The 21,057-nt window shown below is 36.5% G+C and overlaps 3 protein-coding genes and 1 long non-coding RNA gene across 4 annotated transcripts; 3 read left to right on the top strand and 1 right to left on the bottom strand.

The window, feature by feature from the left end:
* Positions 1-2,028: 2,028 nt before the first annotated feature.
* Positions 2,029-3,985, top strand: LOC132786501 (leucine-rich repeat-containing protein 15-like). The gene is made up of 2 exons (XM_060793041.1): positions 2,029-3,726; positions 3,822-3,985. The coding sequence occupies exons 1-2, from the start codon at positions 2,110-2,112 to the stop codon at positions 3,834-3,836; spliced, it is 1,632 nt and encodes a 543-aa protein (XP_060649024.1). The 5' UTR covers positions 2,029-2,109; the 3' UTR covers positions 3,837-3,985.
* Positions 3,986-5,322: 1,337 nt separating this feature from the next.
* On the bottom strand, positions 5,323-7,907 carry LOC132784248 (uncharacterized). The gene is made up of 3 exons (XM_060789734.1): positions 7,826-7,907; positions 7,430-7,750; positions 5,323-5,475 (listed from the first exon to the last, which is right to left on the bottom strand). The coding sequence occupies exons 1-3, from the start codon at positions 7,898-7,900 to the stop codon at positions 5,323-5,325; spliced, it is 549 nt and encodes a 182-aa protein (XP_060645717.1). The 5' UTR covers positions 7,901-7,907.
* LOC132785769 (extracellular matrix protein 2-like) lies at positions 5,929-7,028 on the top strand. The gene is made up of 3 exons (XM_060792043.1): positions 5,929-5,945; positions 6,028-6,795; positions 6,892-7,028. The coding sequence occupies exon 2, from the start codon at positions 6,129-6,131 to the stop codon at positions 6,522-6,524; it is 396 nt and encodes a 131-aa protein (XP_060648026.1). The 5' UTR covers positions 5,929-5,945; positions 6,028-6,128; the 3' UTR covers positions 6,525-6,795; positions 6,892-7,028.
* A 1,575-nt stretch (positions 7,908-9,482) lies between the features above and the next one.
* Positions 9,483-9,996, top strand: LOC132784092 (uncharacterized). The gene is made up of 3 exons (XR_009632230.1): positions 9,483-9,587; positions 9,662-9,849; positions 9,921-9,996. It is a non-coding gene; the product is annotated as an uncharacterized LOC132784092 (long non-coding RNA).
* Positions 9,997-21,057: the final 11,061 nt, after the last annotated feature.

Below are 21,057 nucleotides of genomic sequence, written 5' to 3'. Positions count from 1 at the left end.
ATCCACGTCCAGGCAGACAAAGCGGACAGACAAAGAGGGACAGACACTCAAAGGGGCTGCTTATCAGCAGCGATTAATCAGCATCGCCGCAGCTGATAACGCCAGGCGACCCTGTCGAGCTTGTAGCGCAGTGTTGAACGCATTTGTTCGCAGCAACAGCAACAGCAGCAGCATTGTTGCCCATGCGCAGTGGCAAGCAACACTCATGTTTAAATTATGATGGCTTCTAAGTTGTGCCCCGACTTCAACTGCAACCTCATCTCCGTCTCCGTCTCCTTTTCCTTCTCCATCTCCCATTCCAAGTCCACTCAGCAGTGGCAATGTCATGGCGATGCGTGTGTTATATGTGGGCATATGGGCTACTTTGATCTTCGTGTTAGAAGTCATGTTACTGACCCATTGACAACGTGTTCTCTCCAAATGCGCAGATTTCTCAGTCTGTTGCCTTCATAAGTACACATATGAAGCTTTTTCCAGCAACAAACTGAAAGCTTTGTGTGTGCTTTCTTAATTGTTTATAAATATTGTTGCCACACTGCAAAAAAAAAAAACGAATAGTAAATGTAGTGGTTTTATAGACATATTTTTAAATGAAAAACATATACTGTGAAAAATTGAAAAAACAGTTCAAATGAATACAAATTAAAACATGTTCGGCTTAATTATTAAAGTGATTTCTCCATAATATAAAACGATTTATTTTCTTCGCAATTGAGCTTGAATAATAAAGCTAATAGCGGGTTGTAGATTTCTAAAAAAAAAAAGTCATATTTGACATAAACGATACTTCCGGAAAATAATTTGGTACTAAGTTAGAGGCAATTGTGAATCCAATTACATAATAATAATAATTCTGTAAAACAAAAAAATAATAATAATAATAATTTTTATACATTTTTGCGAATCAAATTTTGAAAACAAACTTTTTTTAATGGACAGCTCAATGGATAATTGGAAACAGCTCGTAATTATTTTTCTAACGCCCGAGCCACATATTGGCTATTTAGCATTTATCTACTTTTGCAAACGTCGAATTCAATTGTGAAGTAATTAATAAACTTATCAGTGTGTTTCATTTTTAGATTAAATTGTCCCGTTAAAGTGTACACATCTTCGGAAAACTTGTAATTTAGATGGAGAGCAGTAATATTGTTAGATGTGCGATTGATCGAAGAGTTCATCGAGATTACGTTTGGAAGTCGATTGTCAATATCTAGTTTAGTAAAATCTACTACTCCATATCTTTATAAAAACAAATAAAGCCATTGAAAAAACAAAAGTCCGTTTTTCCTAGCTTTTCATTTTCACTCACCTTTGCACCATGAATGATCAAAAAAATATTTAGTCTCAAAACTATAGCTAGATGATTCGAAACTTGAGTGTCCATGTTTGTAGTCAGCTGCTAACTATTTCATATGTTGTTCGCTTAATGTTAATAAAGTAACCTATAATAATTCATTTTTAATAGGTTTGAATGTTTACATCTATTGATTGCTATTTGACTTAATATCCAATCATTTTCGTTTTGAAAAACAAATTAATAGTTTTATTATTCTAATTTCTTACTTACTAAAATAGCATTGAAATTTAATAAAGACATAACATAAATTAATTTCTTAAAATTAAAGTTTAGATCGAATGTCCACATCACGGTTAATAAATATTGGATAACAATAATAAATTTATTTTTTATTTGAAGCTCTGATATTTATTAGAAATAATTCCTTCGGCTTTTATGTTTGTTTAATGTCATAATTAAATGTAAACTCGTGGGTGGTCTAACTTGAGTTCTGAAGCACGATGTCGTAATCAATTATCAGTTGGAATGCAAGAGCAACTTTGTTGCAGATCAGCGCTTTGTGTGTCCCAATAATTTCCCAAAGGGGAAATTATATACCACACGCTCTCTGGCTTATCAGAGCAAGCAATATATGCATAAGTATAGTATAACCCGCAGACGCTGAATCTGAGCTTTGCTGGCGATAAGAATGCTTCATGGAGCAGCGATCGCATTTCAGTTAATTTAACGCGGTTGCAAGCGTCGGTTATAAGGGAACAAAAGCGTAATCCAGTGGAGTATATATATAGATCTATATAGTATATATCGTCATGCATAGACTATTGCTTTCGCTGTTGCTGTTGGGAGTAGAATGTGTGTTAGGATTACCCGTCTATGATGACAACAATAACCTCAATGTCAGCGCCAGTTGCCCAGATTCTACCTGCAGCCTATCGCAACTTTCGAGCACCTTTGTGCAGCCACTGCGATTCACAGACAACAAAGCGTTGCAGCTGGAGGAGCTGCTGCTAAGCGACTGTCAGCTACGAGCTCTGCCCGTGGAGCTGCTGCGGCAGACGCCCAATCTTCGAGTGTTGATGATGCTGAACAGCAGTGTATACCATGTGAACAAAGATGATTTTCAACCAGTCAAGCAGTTAAAACAATTGCAATTGCAACGCAATCACATCTCGCAACTAAAGAACCAACAGTTTGTGCTGCTGGAGCAGCTGGAGGTGTTGCAACTGGGCTACAACAATATTCTAGTGGTTCGCGGACAGGCTTTTACGGGTCTCACCCAGCTTCGACTGTTGGGCCTGCAGAGCAATGGCATCACGGAGCTGGCAGACGATGCATTTGATCCACTGCCCCAACTACTGCATCTCGATCTCAGCGACAATGAGATAACGTACATTCATCCACGAATCTTTGAGCACAACACTAAACTGCAGACGCTGCTGCTCAATGGCAACCACTTTGTTCAATTCGAGTCGAGCACGTTGTTGCCATTGAAAACTCTACGATTACTCGATCTGAGCAACTGTCAGGTGGAGGAGTTGCAGCTCGAGAGCGTTCAAAGAGTGCGCATCGAGAGCAGCCGCTTGCAGCGCTTAATCATCTACGGCGGCGTTATCAATTTACAGGCCGGCCACAATGAGCTGACGAAGCTTTACATTGGCGATAAGAGTGCCGTCATCGAGCTCGACCTGCAGCACAATCTGCTGGATGGCAATGCCACTTCCACGCTGCTCGACGGCATGTGGAATCTGCAACGTCTCGATCTCTCTAAAAACAACATTGACTCACTCTCGCCCGCAAACAACTCTCTGCGTCTGCTGCTGCCCAGTCTCACACAACTGAATCTCGCCTACAATCAGTTGGAGGAACTATCATCAATGCTGCCCTATCGCCTGACTAAACTGGACATATCCTACAATCATCTAATCTCAGTGACGGCCGCCAACTTTGCAACTCTTCCAAATTTACAGCAACTCAATGTACAGGATGTTCGACTGACAGACTTCGACTACAAGTTGTTTCATCAACAGCATCCAAAGTTCCAGGAGCTTGGAGTGTGCGACAGTGACTACAGATTCATGCACATACTAGCCACATTTTTCACCGATCGTGGCATCCATCTGCCGGTGCCGTGCAATCATCACAAACCGAGCAGTGAACAGATCACAAGGGAGCCACAATTGCAGCCGGCGACTGAGGCACAGTGTGGTCCTATAGCTGGCGTCAGTGGCATTCATCCATATTGGACGACCCGGGACGTTTTAGCGTTTGTAACGCTTGTGGTGGTATTTGTCATACTACTGATTCAGCTATATCACATTCTGGAAGAGGAGGGTTGTGTGCGTCGCATGCGGCAGCGGCTGCGGGGCAGGCCGCAAATGGTCAATGGCACTCACAGCAACAGACGCCTCAATGAGGAGGACTCAGAAGTATGATTTCGCTTACACATTTCTTTTGTTTTACTTTTCGTTTCTTTCGTTTATTATTTCTTATTTTTTCATCATCATTTTTCCCCATCACACAGACATCGAGTGCATAGCTGTGAGAGCATTCAGCCACAGACATAAACTTAAACGCACAAACTATTGGCTAGCACAAGGTAAATCAAATAGAAACTTGCAAAGATTATTGTGATTCATTGATTAAATAAAATATATTAAACACGCAAATTAAATCTAATACTTATTTTATTTCATGTTAAAATTCAAGAGCAAGGCATAAATTTGACAAACAAAGCTTTTATTAGATAAAATCAATTTCATATTTTACACATGTAAAATTCACCTTAAACAACAACCACACCAACATTTATCGAATGCAAATATGATTATATTACTTGTGTAAAACATTCGATTAAGTGATTATTTTATTATATAAAAGAATTTATTTGCTTCGTACTTGACCTGTAATAACTATATTTATACCGGTTTGTAGATTTCTGTAAAAAAGTTAAGTTTGATAAAAAAAAAAAATTCGGTAAATAACCTGGAATTAAATTCGGGCTAATTGTGAATCCTTTTAAATAATATTCATAATTCTGCAAAGAAATAAACTTTAATTAACGTATGTATGCGAATAAATTCTCATAAAGCAAACCTTTTTTTACTGGACAGTTCAATGGGTAATTTGAAACAGCCCGTAATTCTCTTTCTATTATCTTTGCCGCATATTGGTTATATAGCATTTCTCTACTTTTGCAAACGTCGAAGTCAAGAGTGAAGTAATTCAAAAATTTCTCAGTGTGTTTAACCTTTAAATTATATGTTCCCGTAATATTATACAAATCTTCAGATAACTTAAAATTTCCGAAGATAGTCGGAATATTGCTAGTGCGGTTTATCCAGTGGTTTAGAGTTATTATTACTTTTGGGACGCGATTGTCAATCTCTATATTAGTAAAATCTACATATTTGCGCTATACAAAATATTTAAATATTAAAAAAAGCAAAAGATTAAGATAAATCTTCTTTCGTTCACCTTTGCTCCCTGAGTGATTAACAAAATATTAAGAAATATAACTATTGCCAAATGATGCGAAATTCGAGTGTCCATTTTTGAAGTCAGCGATAAACTATTCGATGAGCTGTTCGCCTAATGTTAATAAAGTTCGAAATAATAATTTACTTTTAATGATACCTAATCATATTCATTATCGGCAATTAAGTACTCTTATACGTATAATTATATACTTAAAAAAAAAAAACGATTTACATTAAATGTTCAAATCGTATTTAACTCAATAAATTTACGAAGAAAGTGTTAGATCCACATTGTATGTCTTGTTAATCAAATCAAATAGTTACTCTGAATTCTAAATTAAACATAAATGTTTTCTTTGAGCAAAATCGTAAATCAAAAAAATTCAGTTGTTTGACAAGAATTGTTTCAATTGTACAAAGTTTTTGTGCGTAATTCAACAGTTATTCCAAATGTATATATATTCGGCTAAAACATTACATTTATCGAGTATGAATATCGTAGATTACTTTGCTTCTTAAGAATTGTTATTCAATTTAAAGTAAAATTTATTTGTTTCGCAAATAACCTGTAACAATTATGCTGGCACAGGATTGCAGATTTCTGAAGATAGTAAGATTCGACAAAAAATGTAAGTTCGGCAAATAAATTGGAATTAAATTCGGGTCAATTGTGAATCCTTTTACATAATATTCATAATTCTGTAAAGAAGTAAAATGTCATTATGTAAGCGAATAAATTCTCGTAAAGCAAACCTTTTTAAATGGGCAATTCAATGGGTAATTTGAAACAAAGCGTAATTGTATTTCCAGCTTCTGCGGTATATAACATTTTTTCTGTATATCTTTCCCATAGCTTAGCAAACGTCGAACTCAATGGTTACGTAATTAATAAACTTATCAGTGAATTTAAAGTTTAAATTGAATTTTGCCGTTATATTATAACAAGTAAGAAAGTTACAGTCGAGTGTGCTCGTCTGTGAGATACTCGCTACCCATTTGGAATAAAAGCAAAATATTGCGGTATTTTTGTTTTCAAAATATACCAAAATACAAATATACCAAAAATATACCAAACGGTGTATTTGTTATATCAATATAGTACCACATTCAAATTATACCATAGACGGCACAATATACCAGATTGTCGGCCAAAGCAACTAAAACCCCTAGTAAGTAGGCGTTTTTGCCCATACAAAAATAATTTCTTTAATAACTTCCACAATTTTTATGTGATCGCAATCAAATTTTCAGAAATCATAAATACTATAGGTTTTATTGTATACGCCGTCATCAAGCTCGACCTGCAGCACAATCTGCTGGATGGCAATGCCACTTTCAAGTTGCTCGACGGCATGTGGAATCTGCAACGTCTCGATCTCTCTAAAAACAACATTGACTCACTCTCGCCCGCAAACAACTCTCTGCGTCTGATGCTGCCCAGTCTCACACAACTGAATCTCGCCTACAATCAGTTGGAGGAACTGTCATCAATGCTGCCCTATCGCCTGACTGAACTGGACATATCCTACAATCATTTAATCTCAGTGACGGCCGCCAACTTTGCAACTCTTCCAAATTTACAGCAACTCAATGTACAGGATGTTCGACTGACAGACTTCGACTACAAGCTGTTTCATCAACAGAATCCAAAGCTCCAGGAGCTTGGAGTGTGCGACAGTGACTACAGATTCATGCACATACTAACCACATGCAATCATGCCGTGCAATCATCACAAACCGAGCAGTGAACAGATCACAAGGGAGCCACAATTGCAGCCGGCGACTGAGGCACAGTGTGGCCCCATAGCTGGCGTCAGTGGCATTCATCCATATTGGACGACCCGGGACGTTTTAGCATTTGTAACGCTTGTGGTGGTATTTGTCATACTACTGATTCAGCTATATCACATTCTGGAAGAGGAGGGTTGTGTGCGTCGCATGCGGCAGCGGCTGCGGGGCAGGCCGCAAATGGTCAATGGCACTCACAGCAACAGACGCCTCAATGAGGAGGACTCTGAAGTATGATTTCGCTTATACATTTCTTTTGTTTTACTTTTCGTTTCTTTCGTTTATTATTTCTTATTTTTTCATCATCATTTTTTCCCCATCACACAGACATCGAGTGCATAGCTGTGAGAGCATTCAGCCACAGACATAAACTTAAACGCACAAACTATTGGCTAGCACAAGGTAAATCAAATAGAAACTTGCAAAGATTATTGTGATTCATTGATTAAATAAAATACATTAAACACGCAAATTAAATCTAATACTTATTTTATTTCATGTCAAAATTAAAGAGCAGGGAAGAAATTTGACAAACAAAGCTTTTATTGAAATTCACCTTAAACAACAACCACACCAACATTTATCGAATGTAATTATCGTGATTATACTACTTGTGTGAAACATTCGATTAAGTGATTATTTTATTATGTAGAAGAATTTATTTTCTTCGTACTTCACCTGTAATAACTATATTTAAACCGTATTGTAGATTTATGTAAAAAGTTATATTTGATACAAAAAAAATTTTCGGAAAATAACCAGGAATTAAATTTGTATCAACTGTGTATCCTTTTACATAATATTCATAATTCTGTAAAGAGATAATCTTTAATAATGTATGCGAATAAATTCTCTTAAATCAAACCTTTTTTAATGGACAGTCCAATGGGTAATTCGAAACAGTGCGTAATTGTTTTTCCAAAATCTGTGCCACATATTGGCTATATAGCATTTCTCTACCTTTGCAATAGTCAAAGTCAAGAGTGAAGTAATTAATAAATTTCTCAGAATGTTTAACGCTTAAATTAAATGTTCCCTTTAGATTATACACATCTTCAGAAAACGAGTAGTTCATGTAGAGAGCCGAAATATTGCTAGACGTGCGATTGATCCAAGAATACATCGCTATTATGTTTGGAAGTCGATTGCCAATCTCTACTTTAGTGAAATCTATTACTACATTTCTCTATAATACCAAACATAAACATTGAAATAGCAAAAGTTAAAGTTAAGTTTTTCCTAGCTTTTCTTTTTCACTCACCTTTGCTCCATGGATAGTGAACAAAATATTAAGTATCAGAAATATCGCCAATTGATACAAAATTCGAGTGTCCATGATTGAGGTCTACAGCAAACTATTCGATTAGTTGTTAGTTTAATGTTAATAATGTGCACTTCAATAATTTACTTTTAATTGTTATTTGATTTAATGCACAATAATTGTCATTTTTATTAACGATTCAGTCGTTTAATATTATAATTATAAGTATTCCCGCTACCTATACGTTATTATATCTTTGGGCCTACAGAAAAAATGTTAGAGCTTATTTATGAAATACTTTTGTGTGGTAAAAAACGCCTGCTGCAATAGAAACTTAGCAGTTTTGGTTAAAATATGGTATATTTTGAATGTAGTACTATATCAATATACAGAATATAGCCTTTGGTATATATTCGTATATTTTCAAGACTAAATTCACTTAATCAAAATGGGTAGCGGGTATCTCACAAACGAGCACACTCATCACGCATTTGAAAACCTTTATTCATATGATGATGACATAAATGATGTGAAGACTTAAAACATAATAACACCTGAGAATCAATTCTTTTTATTAATTGTTAAACTCGTATTTAATACAATAAATATGCGAAGTAAGTGGTTAACTTCATTTTTGAATATGAATATTGTTGTTTATTTATGGTAAACATCGAAATGTGAAGGTTAGTAGAATTTATTTGTTTAGCACACGTCCCTTAACAACTATATTTATAACAGGTTGTAGATTTCTGAAGAAAGTAGTATTCGACAGAAAATATACGTTCGGCAAATAAATTGGAATTAAACTCGGATCAACTCTAAATCCTTTTACATAATATTCATAATTCTACAAAGAAATAAACTTTAATTATGTATGCGAATAAATTATCGTAGAACAAACCTTTTTTAATGGACAGTTCAATGGGTAATTTGAAACAGCCCGTAATTGTCTTTCTAGCATCTTTGACACATATTGGCTATATAGCACTTCTCTACCTTTGCAAAAGTCAAAGTCAATGGTGAAGTAATTAACGAATTTGTCATTGAATTTAACGTTTAAATTAAATGTTCCCGTTATATTATACAAATCTTCAGATAACTTATAGTTTGCGAAGATAGTGGAAATATTGCTAGATGTGCGGTTTATCCAGTGGTTTACAGTTATTACTTTTGGAAGGCGGTTGTTAATCTCTAGATTAGTTAACTCTACAAATTTGCGCTATTCAAAATATTTAAATATTAAAAAAGCAAAAGATTAAAATAAATCGTTTCAAAATCTTCTTTCGCTCACCCTTGCTCCCATAGTAATTAACAAAATATTAAGAAATATAACTATTGTCAAATGATGCGAAATTCGAGTGTCCATTTTTGAAGTCAGCGATAAACTATTCGATGAGCTGTTCACTTAATGTTAATAAAGTTCGAAACAATAATTTACTTTTAATGACACCTAATCATATTCATTCTCGACAATTCAGTAGTTTTATAAGTATAATTATATACTTCTCATACATGAGCTGTTCAAATCGTATTTATCACAATAATTTTACAAAGAAAGTGTTAGATTCCATTTGATATGTAATGTAATACTAATGAAATCTTAGTTACTCTGAAATTTAAATTAAATATAAATGTTTTCTTTGTTCAAAATCGAAAAACAAAAAAATTAAATTGTTTAACAAGCAATTTTACATTTGCACAGGATTTATTTTCCATAGTAAATCAACAGTTATTCAGTTAAAACATTTTGGGCAAAAACATGGTAAGAATTATAAATCAATTGAAGTTATAATTTATTTGTTTCGCAAATAACCTGTAACAATTATGCTGGCACAGGATTGCAGATTTCTGAAGATAGTAAGATTCGACATAAAATGTAAGTTTGGCAAATAAATTGGAATTAAATTCGGGTCAATTTTGAATCCCTTTACATAATATTCATAATTCTGCAAAGAAGTAAAATGTAATTATGTATGCGAATAAATTCTCTTAAATCAAACCTTTTTAAATGGACAGTTCAATGGGTAATTTGAAACAGAGCGTAATTGTTTTTCCAGCTTCTGCGATATATATTGACTGTATATCTTTTCCCTAGCTTTGCAAACGTCGAAGTCAATGGTGAAGTAATTAATGAACTTGTCAGTGAATTTAAAGTTTAAATTGAATGTTCCCGTTACGTTATACACATCTTCAGTTAACTTATAGTCCGCGAAGATAGTGGTAAGATTGCTATCTGTGCGGTTGATCCAATAGTTTGTTACTATTAAATTTGGAAGTCGATTATCAACATCTAGTTTGGTGAACTCTACAAGTTTGCGCTTTACCAAAACGTTGAAATATTAAAAAGACTAAAGTAAAAGATAAGTCGTTGCTTTCACTCACTTTTGCTCCGTGGGTCATTAACAAAATATTAAGTAACAGAACTATTTCCAAATGTATCGGAATTCGTATGTCCATGTTTGAAGTCGGCGGCAAACTACTCCTTGAATTGTTTTACTATGGTTAACAAAGTACACTATTACAACATTAATTCATTTTTAATGGGTTGAATCTATTAATTGCTCTTATTATCCAATAATTTTCTTTTTTTGTCAACAACAATTAAGTTTTATAATTATAATAACTTAATAATTAATCAAAAAATCGGCATTAAAATAACATAATAGAAATGTGCACTATAAAAATATTAATTTCTGAAAAATACAATTTTCAATGTACAATTTTTATTTAACATATGTATATGCAGAAGGTGGCTTAACTGAATTTCTTTTTTTCTTGTAGCCCTAATAATTATTATAATCTAAAAACTATAAACCATTTCTTCTGCATTTGTAATGTAATGTATCTGTAATGTCAGTAACTAAGAATTTAAAATTAATTATGCATATTATTTTTGTAAAAATCATAAAATATTCACTTTTTATTGAAAGAAATGTATTGTGCAAAATTAAAGAAATTTTTTAATTTATATGAATATTCATTTAATTATATTATATATGATTATTATTTTCTTCGTGTGCGTCCTGAAATACTTATGTTGGCAGCGGGTTTTAGATTGCGAAGAAATGTAATATTTGATATAAATGACACCAACGGAAAATAACTTGGTAATACATCTGGGTTAACTGCAAATCCGTTTATATAATATTCATAATTCTGTAAAAAAATTATATGTAATAACGTATCCAAATAAATTCTCGTAAGGTAACCTTTTTAAATTGACAGTCCAATGGATAATTTGAAACAGAGCGCAGTTCACTTTCTAATATCCGCGCCACATATTGGGTATATAGACTTTGCATCCCTTTACAAAAATCCAATTCAAGTGTTAGGTAATTAACATACTTGTCAGTGTATTTAAAATTTAGACTGAATTGACCCGTTACATTATACACATCTTTGGTCAATTTTAAATTGACATATATAGCAGAAATATTGCTAGATGTGCGATTGATCCAATAGTTCAGCGCCATTATATTTGGAATAAAATTGTCAATGCGCATTTTGGTGAACTCGACTACGGTCTTGCGCTATGCCAACAAATAAAACCAAAAGTCAAAATCTGAAGCTAAAGTGTTTCTAGCTCTTCTTTTACTTACCTTGGCTCCCTGAGTGATTAAAAAAATATTAAGTATCAAAGCTATTACCAAATGTTGCGGAATTCGAGTATCCATGTTTGAAGTCAGCGGCAAACTACTCCTTGAATTGTTTTACTATGGTTAACAAAGTACACTATTACAACATTAATTTATTTTTAATGGGTTGAATCTATTAATTGCTCTTATTACCCAATAATTTTTATTTTTATCAACAACAATTAAGTTTTATAACCATAATAACATAATAATTTTAAAAATATCGGCATTAAAATAACAAAATCAAAATGCGCATTTTAAAAAATAATATTTTCTGAAAAATATAATTTTAAATATACAATTCTTATTTAACATATGTATATGCAAAAGGAGTGTTAACTGAATTTCTCTTTTTCATGTAACATTCATAGCCCTAATAATTATTATAAATATCTGAATCTAAAAATGTCAGTAACTAAGAATTTAAAATTAAATATGCATATTATTTTTATCAAAATCATAAAATATTTACTTTTTATTGAACGAAATGGATTGTGCAAAATTAAAGAGATTTAATTGATATAAATTTTCATTTAATTATATATGATTATTATTTTCTTCGTGTGCGACCTGCAACACTTATGTTGATACCGGGTTGTAGATTACGAAGAAATGAAATATTTGATATAAATGACTCCAATGGAAAATAACTTGGTATTACATCCGGGTTAACTGCAAATCCTTTTACATAATATTCATAATTCTGTAAAAAAATGATATTTAATAACGTATCCCAATAAACTCTCGTAAGGTAACCTTTTTCAATGGACAGCCCAATGGATAATTTGAAACAGAGCGCAGTTCACTTTCTAACATCCGCGTCACATATTCGCTATATAGACTTTGCATCCCTTTACAAAAATCCAATTCAAGTGTTAGGTAATTAATATACTTATCAGTGTGTTTAATATTTAAACTGAGTTGACCCGTTACATTATATATATCTTCGGTAAATTTGAAGTTGGCATATATAGCAGAAATATTGCTAGATGTGCGATTGATCCAATAATTCAGCACCATTATATTTGGAATAAAATTGTCAATGCGCATTTTGGTGAACTCGACTACGGTCTTGCGCTATGCCAACAAATAAAACCAAAAGTCAAAATCTGAAGCTAAAGTGTTTTTAGCTCTTCTTTTACTTACCTTGGCTCCATGGATAATTAACAAAATATTTAGTATCAGAACTACTGCTAAATGATACGAACTTCGGGTGTCCATGTTAGAAGTCAGCGGCAGACTATTCGTTAATTTGTTAGTCTTTGGTTGGTACAGTTCATTAAAATAAGTTATTTTTAATTCGCTCGAAATGATAAACGTATTAATTGCTTTGTGACATAATACCAAATTATTTTCATTTATTACTTTCTATAATATCGATATTTGAATAAGGTAATGAAGAGAAAGTTATAAATATTGATATTAATATTCTAAATATGAAAAGAGTTTTAAGTCGAATTACATATTAATCTATGCTATTTTAATCTAAGGTTTGGTTTTATTTATATTGGATTTATTCTATCAATTATCTAATTAGATCTACAATTTCAAGAAGTGAAGCATGCTTTTAGGATGGATAGTAACAGCAATTGGATTTCTTATACAAGATTATCAATGTTGATAATTTACAAATTAAATATTTAACTTCTGTTTCTAAATATATAATTTTGATTTATTAGTCAAATGTTCGATGAATTAAATTTGTGAGGAATTAAATAAATTTTCGAGTGATTTTACCCAAAGTAAATACTTTAAAATTACTATCACTAAAAGTATAATACTATTCAATTATTCAAATAATTAATAATTCAAAAAATTTAATTTCATTTCATTTAATTTCATTTAATTCTTAATTTCTTAATTTCATAATTAATATTTTTTTCTGAGTGTAGCACAACTTTTTGTAGCCACATGTTGCTGACAGTTGCCTGTGCAATATGTTGCTGCAGCTGCCAGAGCTAAACGACAATTGCTGACAATTTAGCGCTAGTTTAAGTTGATGTTGTTCTTGTTGTTGCTGTTGTTGTTGCTGTCGCTGTAGATGTTGCTATTGTTGTTGTGGATGTTGTTCGCTTTGTCGTTTGCATATGAAATGTTGCCTAGACATTGGCACTGCCAAGTCGAAGAGACAAGATGCATTTACAAGATTCGTACAAAATACGATTTTAAGTTCAGAATAATTGCACGGCATGCAGAGGACAAGTCCAAGTGGAAGTCGTGTGTGCAACATGTGACTGCCTCGTTGCCTTGTTTGCCTAGTCGCAAGACGGCTGCTAAGCTGCACTCTCTCGTTGCCTGACCAATGCCAACAGCAACAGCAACAACACCAGCGACAACAACAACAACAGCGATATCCAACAGGAACAACTTGAACAACGACTTTTCCGCCTCTGTGCGCCGTGAAGTGCTTTGCACTGACTGCGTTGGCACCCGCCGCCTGTCTTGGCCCTCTCCCCTCCCTTCCCCTCCCTCTGGTGTGCTGTGTTGGCCAGATTTGCCTACGACATGTTTTGGGTGGAAATTGTGGCCGATGTTTGGTGCCACAGTATTTGGGATGGCTCCTCGTCCTGCTCCTCCCACTCCTTCTCGTTGCACTCAAGATTTTGATATGGCATCGCAATTTCTGAGAAATTGTATTTTGATTTATTTATAATGTTGCAGCGACATGCACCCAACTGCACACAGACAGTACGCAGCAGGGGTGAGGGGAAAGAGGAGACATCGCCATTGCCATAGCCATGGAAGCGCTGCGGCCTTGCTGTTGTTGTTTAGTTGTTGCCTTCGCTGTGCATATATTCAATTTGGATTTATTGTTTTTGTTTCGATTAAATTAGAAATATGCAAATGCGGTGCACAGCATTAATTATGCAACTGCCCCGCATACCTCCTCCTCCTCCTCCACCTCTCTCACACACGCACGCTTGATTTGGCCAGCTTGATAAGTGCCAGAGCGAGACAGCATGCAGTTGCAAAGTCGCACGCGTTTCGCTAGCGTTTTTGGGACGCGCGCGCAAAACGCGCGGCAATTAAATAACTTCACACCGCGTTCCTTGTGGGCGTTTGAAAGTAAAGCGCGTCGCGGCATTTTATAAAACACAAAATATTTCAACGATTTGTAAGCTTTGCGAAATAAAATCGAAAGGCAGCGGCAGAGGCAGCGGCGATTGCAATTGTGCCACAAGCAACACAAACCGGCAACATTCGAAGCTGCTGCAACATGCAATGAAAGAAACTCGAATGGGGCAACAATTTACCAATCGTTCACGCGTTCAATCGTCGTCCAGGAGCGTCCAGTTCACAGAGCATTATTGCGTATTCGAGTGGAGTGGTGGAGTGAGAAACTCCCCCTTGCTCTGCTCTACTCTACTCTAGAGTATGAGAGACGGCGGCGGCGGCGGCGGTTGGCGGCTCACCCCTTTTCTTTTTGAGGCGTTGTGGGCGTTGCCGCGGAGGCTGTGCAAAGTGTAAATTTATGATCATGCGATTTTTATCGAATGTGAATGTGAAAAAGAGTACAACAACTTTTGCACTTTATAAAAACTCGAGCCACAACAACCGCATCGCATTTCGCATTTCGCATTTGGAGTTGCGAATTGAGCGTTGCAAGTTGCAAGTTAAGTCCCGCGCCGTTGGCTTGAACGCATTATTAATACTCGCACGCCGTCTGTCATGTTTTGTATTTAGTCAATTTTTACTTGGATTTTTTTTATTGAATGGTTTTTCATTTTATTTTGCTTTATTTTATTTAGCACTTTATGCGCCGCCTGCACCCGCCGCCCATTTCTGCTGTTCCATAAATCATGTTGCGATTTTTATTTTAACTTCACTTTTTTTTTTCTTTTGGTTTTTTTTTGGCTGCGTTTATCAAATTTTCGCACACTTGGCTTTGGCTTGGAAAATGTGATTTTCCAGCAAAGCGTTTTACGAGACACGCCCCAAAGACAAAGTGCAACAGCAGCCGGCGGCGTTTGCCAACCTTTTGCCCAGGCACGACAATGACACGGCGCGACCTCACGGCTGACGACTCCTCAGACAGTCAGTCAGTCAGTCAGTCAGCCAGTCAGTCAGCCAGCCAGTTAGTCATTCAGGCAGTCATTTATTGAGTTAGCCTGTTAGTCATTTAGTTTACTCACACGTGGCTATGAAGTGTGGAGCTCCATTAATGCGATTATTTTGTGCACTTTTGGCAACAGTTCACAGCATTACTTCCGAATCAGTGAGCGGCATACGTCTAGATGGGGGAAGCGGAGGAAGGAGGAAGGAAAGGGCACAGAGGCACAGCGGCATTAAAGACATTTTAATGGTTTGCTAGAGCTTCATGTGGAAAGACAATGCCAACAAAACCACAATGGATTCTTACTCCCTCAACACACATCATCATAATTCACGATCCCCTCTCAACTCGACAGTCGACAGTCGAGGACTGTCTTTAATATTTCACACCATGCTTAGGCGCAAATTTGTTGCGTTAATCCTTGACAACGCCAAAAACGAGACTGCGTCGCTGTCTCATTAGCGCCCCAACCCCCTTTTGAGAGCTGCGTGTTGCACGTTAATCGCATTATTTACAGCAAACAGGATCAGCGGCATGACTTTTCGACTTGCCTGCACTCCAAAACCAGCAACGCAAACGAAAGCGAAAAAAATAACAGAAATCAAGGCGTCAAACACTCCCACGGGGATATCAGTGACATATGTAAAGTGTAAGCTCGCCCAAGGACGCAACCATGTGGAGTGAGTTGCCACTTTGATGGGGTGTCCTTCGCAGTTCGCTGTGTTGGCTGAGCCACTGTCAAAGCGGCAACGCGTGCCGGCGTGCGGTTCGTGTAATGAATATCCGCTTAGCTGGTGCGGCCCAGCATCCCGGGCACGGTTCAAGCAGGGTTGTTGCAAGTGCCACATCAGTTTGGTGGTGTTTAGCTGCTAGTTGCCCCCTTTTTGGGTGTGTCCGTTGTGTCAGGCGTGCGTATGGGAAAAATCATCCCAGTGACTGCCACAATATGCTGCATAGTTTGCTATAACATGCCGTTCGATTGACTTGCAACAAAAAGGTCAATCATTAAAGACGGCCGAAACGAGCTGAGCGAAACCAAGCCGAGTACGAGTAGTGTGAGAAAACGAAAATACAAAACAATTTAAAAATATAAATCAGATTAACTCGCCATGACAGTTATACCAAGGGAAAAGTTTTCAATTGCCTGAAGAAATTGATGAAGAATAAATGAAATTTAATACGTTCGAATATTTTTATGACTTCTATAATAAATGATCGACACATTCCCAACATTTTTTGATATAATAATATAAAGAAAACTGAATACATAGAATTGAAAAAAATTAAGATATTTCTTTAAAAATATTTTGTGGTATTCATTTTACATTTCATATTCATATTCGTTATAAATCTGAAAATGTTTGGATTCGCTTAAAATTTGAATTATAAACCCTTCAGATTTACCCAAAAAATTTTAAATTATCTTATGCATTAGCCAAAAAAATTTACAATATCTTTGCATACCTAAAAAACTCTCCAACTATAACATGTATCTTCCTCGAAATTTTAAATATTGTCCAACAAATTTATGCTTTATATACCTTTAATCAAAAAATGAAAATAAACAAGTTTCCTTGAAAGTAATTTAAATATTTACCTAACAACGCATAACTGAATCTAAATTATAAAACAGCTACTGATAGAAAATCGCTTCATAGCTATAAAAAAAAGAAATGCTCGTATCTTGAAGATACGACTGACTAATTGTAGAGTATGGAAATGACAATGATTACGACAGCTATTGGAAACACACACATTCATTTGTCTGTCCACTGTCCACTTGAGAACTTTTCACGCATTTTCCACAGAAATGCCATAAAATGCAAAGTGCACAGTGAAAATCCCCAAGCAAGGTAATTAACGCAATCATTAAACACACAATGCGACAAAGTGAGACGACGAGGGAGAAAGGGAGAAAGGTATAAAGGGCGAGACAGAGATATGTCAGTAATTAGGTTTTTTTCCCCCAGAGTTAATGCGTCCCAATAGCTTGGCAGTCTCTTAAGCGTTGCGTATTTAAAGCCTTTCTCGTTGATTTTTATTTTTATTTGATTTCTCTTCTCTTTTTTTATTTTAATAACATTCCCAAAAGTGGCAGCCATTAAGTGGACGCCAGGCAGGTCCTGGCTATGGCTACTTTTATAGACTACCCAACGGGGAGTGCTCCAATAATAAAACCTTTATTGTCGCCAGCTAATGAACACGGCGAAAGAACGAGCATGAGATTGGATGGTGAGAGAGAAAGAGAGGGAGGGAAAAGTGTAGAGTGTGGAGCGACCCTGCGGCGGTGTCGGCACAGATTAACATATTAAACGAAATCGATAGCGATAAGGATAAGGATAGCAACGCTGCCACTGCCGCTGCCACTGCCAGTTAAAGGATATTGCGGCACAGGCGCACGTGATGCGCTAATTTTTGCCTTGACACTTGCCCGCAGCTTGAATCTCGATCCCGGACTCAACCTCGACAACCCAAGACTTGAAATTGGGATTGGGATTGGGGGTGGCTGCCACGATGATGATGACGACGACGGCGTGTGGTCTGCCGGATATGTCAGAAGTGTCGTCATTGTGGCACGTGACTCGCTTTACGCAAAAACCAAAAACCAAAAACAAAAAAAAACACACAAGGGCAACGCGGGCGGTCCTTGCCAAGGACTTTAGCAGGGGAGGCAGTGCACTGCTGAACTCTGACAGTAACCCGAGACAATGCGAACAATAAGCTTTAATTTGTTTTTATTCAATGGGTTCAATCTCGAAGATATCATATGACACTCACACACACACACAAGTGTGGTAAGTGCCACAAGCGCCAAAAGTTGCTGTGAATCCGAAATGAAACTTGAGATCAAATCTCAACAAATCTCAAACAATTTAATTGGCTTCAAGTGTGAGATCAATTTGATTAATTGCAACCATAAACATATTATACTCGTATGCAATTGCATTCCCAGGGGATTTTTTTTGTATTCTTAATGGAAGTATTTGCTGAAAGTATACAAAATAAATGGTAAAGTTACGAAAATGTGAAATATATTTTTTTTCCTAAGATAGTTTCTTACAATAATTTGTATATTGTGAAATCTTTGAAAAAAACTATGTATAGAAAAGATTAGAATTATTTTCTTATAATATTTTCTTATCAAAAAACGCACAAACAGCATCTAAAAATCCATAATCCTATAATTTGTATATATTTATAAACTATAAAACAATCTCAATCCAACTACGAAGTATGGATTTAAGATAAAGCTTAAATCTCTTTAACTATTTGTATTATTCAATCAGTCCGATATTAAATGTATAATTTAATTTATTATTTTTATGCATTAATTTATTTTTATAGTTATTATTAGACCAAGTTTCTGGGAGTTTCTAAATAACACTTCCAGCAATAGAACGCTCGTTAAGGTGAAAAGAATTGTAAAATGAGTCAACAATGGTTTGGGGGGATTATTTTTAATGGGCAAGTAAATCACATAGCGATTAAAAAAAAAATGTATGAAAATTATTAGTTGTAATATTTAGTTGGAATTTAATGCAAAGGTGATTAACGATTAATGGCAGCTGCAGGGGGCGTTGTTTAGTGAGCACAGCCAATCCCCTGGCAAATGCAAAATAGGCGCAAAAATCACAACAACAACAAAAGCAGCAGCAACTCTGTGGTCAGACCTCTCTCTTATAATGGGCAACAAGTTGTTGTTGTTGTTGCTGTTGTTATTGCTGTAACAACTGGCGAGGCCAATGCAAAAGGATTGCATCTGATTGGATCTCTCCACTGGTTGAGGCACTTGCAACAGCAACAGCTACAGCAACTTTAACGGCAACGGCAGCAGCGAATGGAGCCCGAATTGATGCAGATGCAACGTGATGCTTGTTGGTAATAAAATTGGTGCTTAAACGAATCCACTCACAGCCATTTAGCAATATCAGACATGGCTGTAAAATTAACAGAGCAACACACAACGACCCGGCAAACGATGGACCCAAAGCCAAAGCCAAGCCGAACCAAGCCGAGCTGAGCAAAGCATCCCAGGCCAGGGAACGGCCTCAAGTAGTAAGCATATCCGTGCAGTTGTTGTTGTTGTTGCGGTTGCTGTTGCTGTTGCTGCTGCTGATGCTGCCATGTGCAATTATTTCTTTGTTGTTGCTGTTGCAGTTGTTGCCTTTTGGCCGCGCTCGCGTTAATGATGCAGGAGGAGCCGGGGCAAGCGGCTTGAGTGCGCGCTTGTAAAATGGCAGACTGGTTCCAAGACGAGACCAGGCCAGACAACAGAACAGGCCAGGCCAGCCATTGCGTCTGCGGCATCAGGCACTTAGCAACACCCACTTTAAGATCACGACAACGACGACAACAGCAACAACAACCAGCAACCAGCACGGTGCAATATGCAGCCCCAAAACAACCAGAGTATCGACTTTGGCTTGCTCTTTGTTGGCTTCCTCCAATTGCTAAATGCACACAAATTTATGACAAAACCTCATGAGCTTTATTTTTTGATGGCAACACAAGGCGAGTTTTATATTTCTCTTTTATTATTGAGATTTTCAAAATTCTGACAAGCGATTTGGACTCACTGACTGAACGCTGCTGTTGTTGTTCTTTTCTTTTATTTTTGGAGGCTCTGCACGATCGCATTAATTTATTAATTTAATGGCAAAAACGTTATACGTCCAACAGGTCATCGCCAAGGCGAAGAGGGGAGCCGAAGAGTGCGACGTGCCATCTCTACCCCCTGGAGGCAATGCAGCGCATACACACGGGGCGTTTCTAACAATTTTATGCCAGATGAGCGCCTAAATGATCGCGATCAGTTACCTGCCAGCCCCATCCATCCAACGATTGCAGTTTGTGGCCAGTCGACTGGGGCAAAGCTTGAAGTTAAGCAAACGTGCGTCCACTTAAACCGCAGACAATCTTCATTATGGCCACTGCAGGGCACAGCATCCTCAACCACAACACAGCATCAACAGCATCCAGCAGCTGCTCCGATCCCGGAGATACAACAGCGATGCAGTCGCTGGTTGCCAATGTTGCTGTTGTGGCTGTTGTGACTGTTGTTGCTGTTGCTGCTGCTGCCAGGTGAGGTGTTTATTAAGGTGTAATGCAATTTTTCATATTTCTTTTATTTCTCGAGCATTGCGCGCGTGGGCGGAGCAACTGGAAAATTGCAATAATATGTTTGTGTATCTTTCTTTGCCCAACAAAATGGATGCACAATGCAGGCCACGACAGCAACCAGCAACGGGCAACAGCAACGGACAACAGCAACAGCAAATGGCAATAGCAACCAACGACTGCGGCAACGAAGCAAAAACTGTGGCAACATGTTTGAGGTTTTCGCTTTTCCGACATAAATAATGGTCATAAATTGAGCATGGCCGGAGCTAAAAATTCAGTATTTATAGCCAAATGATAAAAATAAGATTTATTAACATTTTGTTGCCCCGCACTAGTCGCACACACATACACACACACACACACACCAACCAACCCACATACACATTCACACGCAGCTCTTTGCGCTTTTCAACCAAAAAGGG

Source organism: Drosophila nasuta, chromosome 2R (genome assembly GCF_023558535.2).
Source record: "Drosophila nasuta strain 15112-1781.00 chromosome 2R, ASM2355853v1, whole genome shotgun sequence".
Classification (NCBI taxonomy): domain Eukaryota; kingdom Metazoa; phylum Arthropoda; class Insecta; order Diptera; family Drosophilidae; genus Drosophila; species Drosophila nasuta.
The sequence above is the reverse complement of the archived record's forward strand: the minus strand, read 5'-3'. Positions and strand labels throughout refer to the sequence as shown.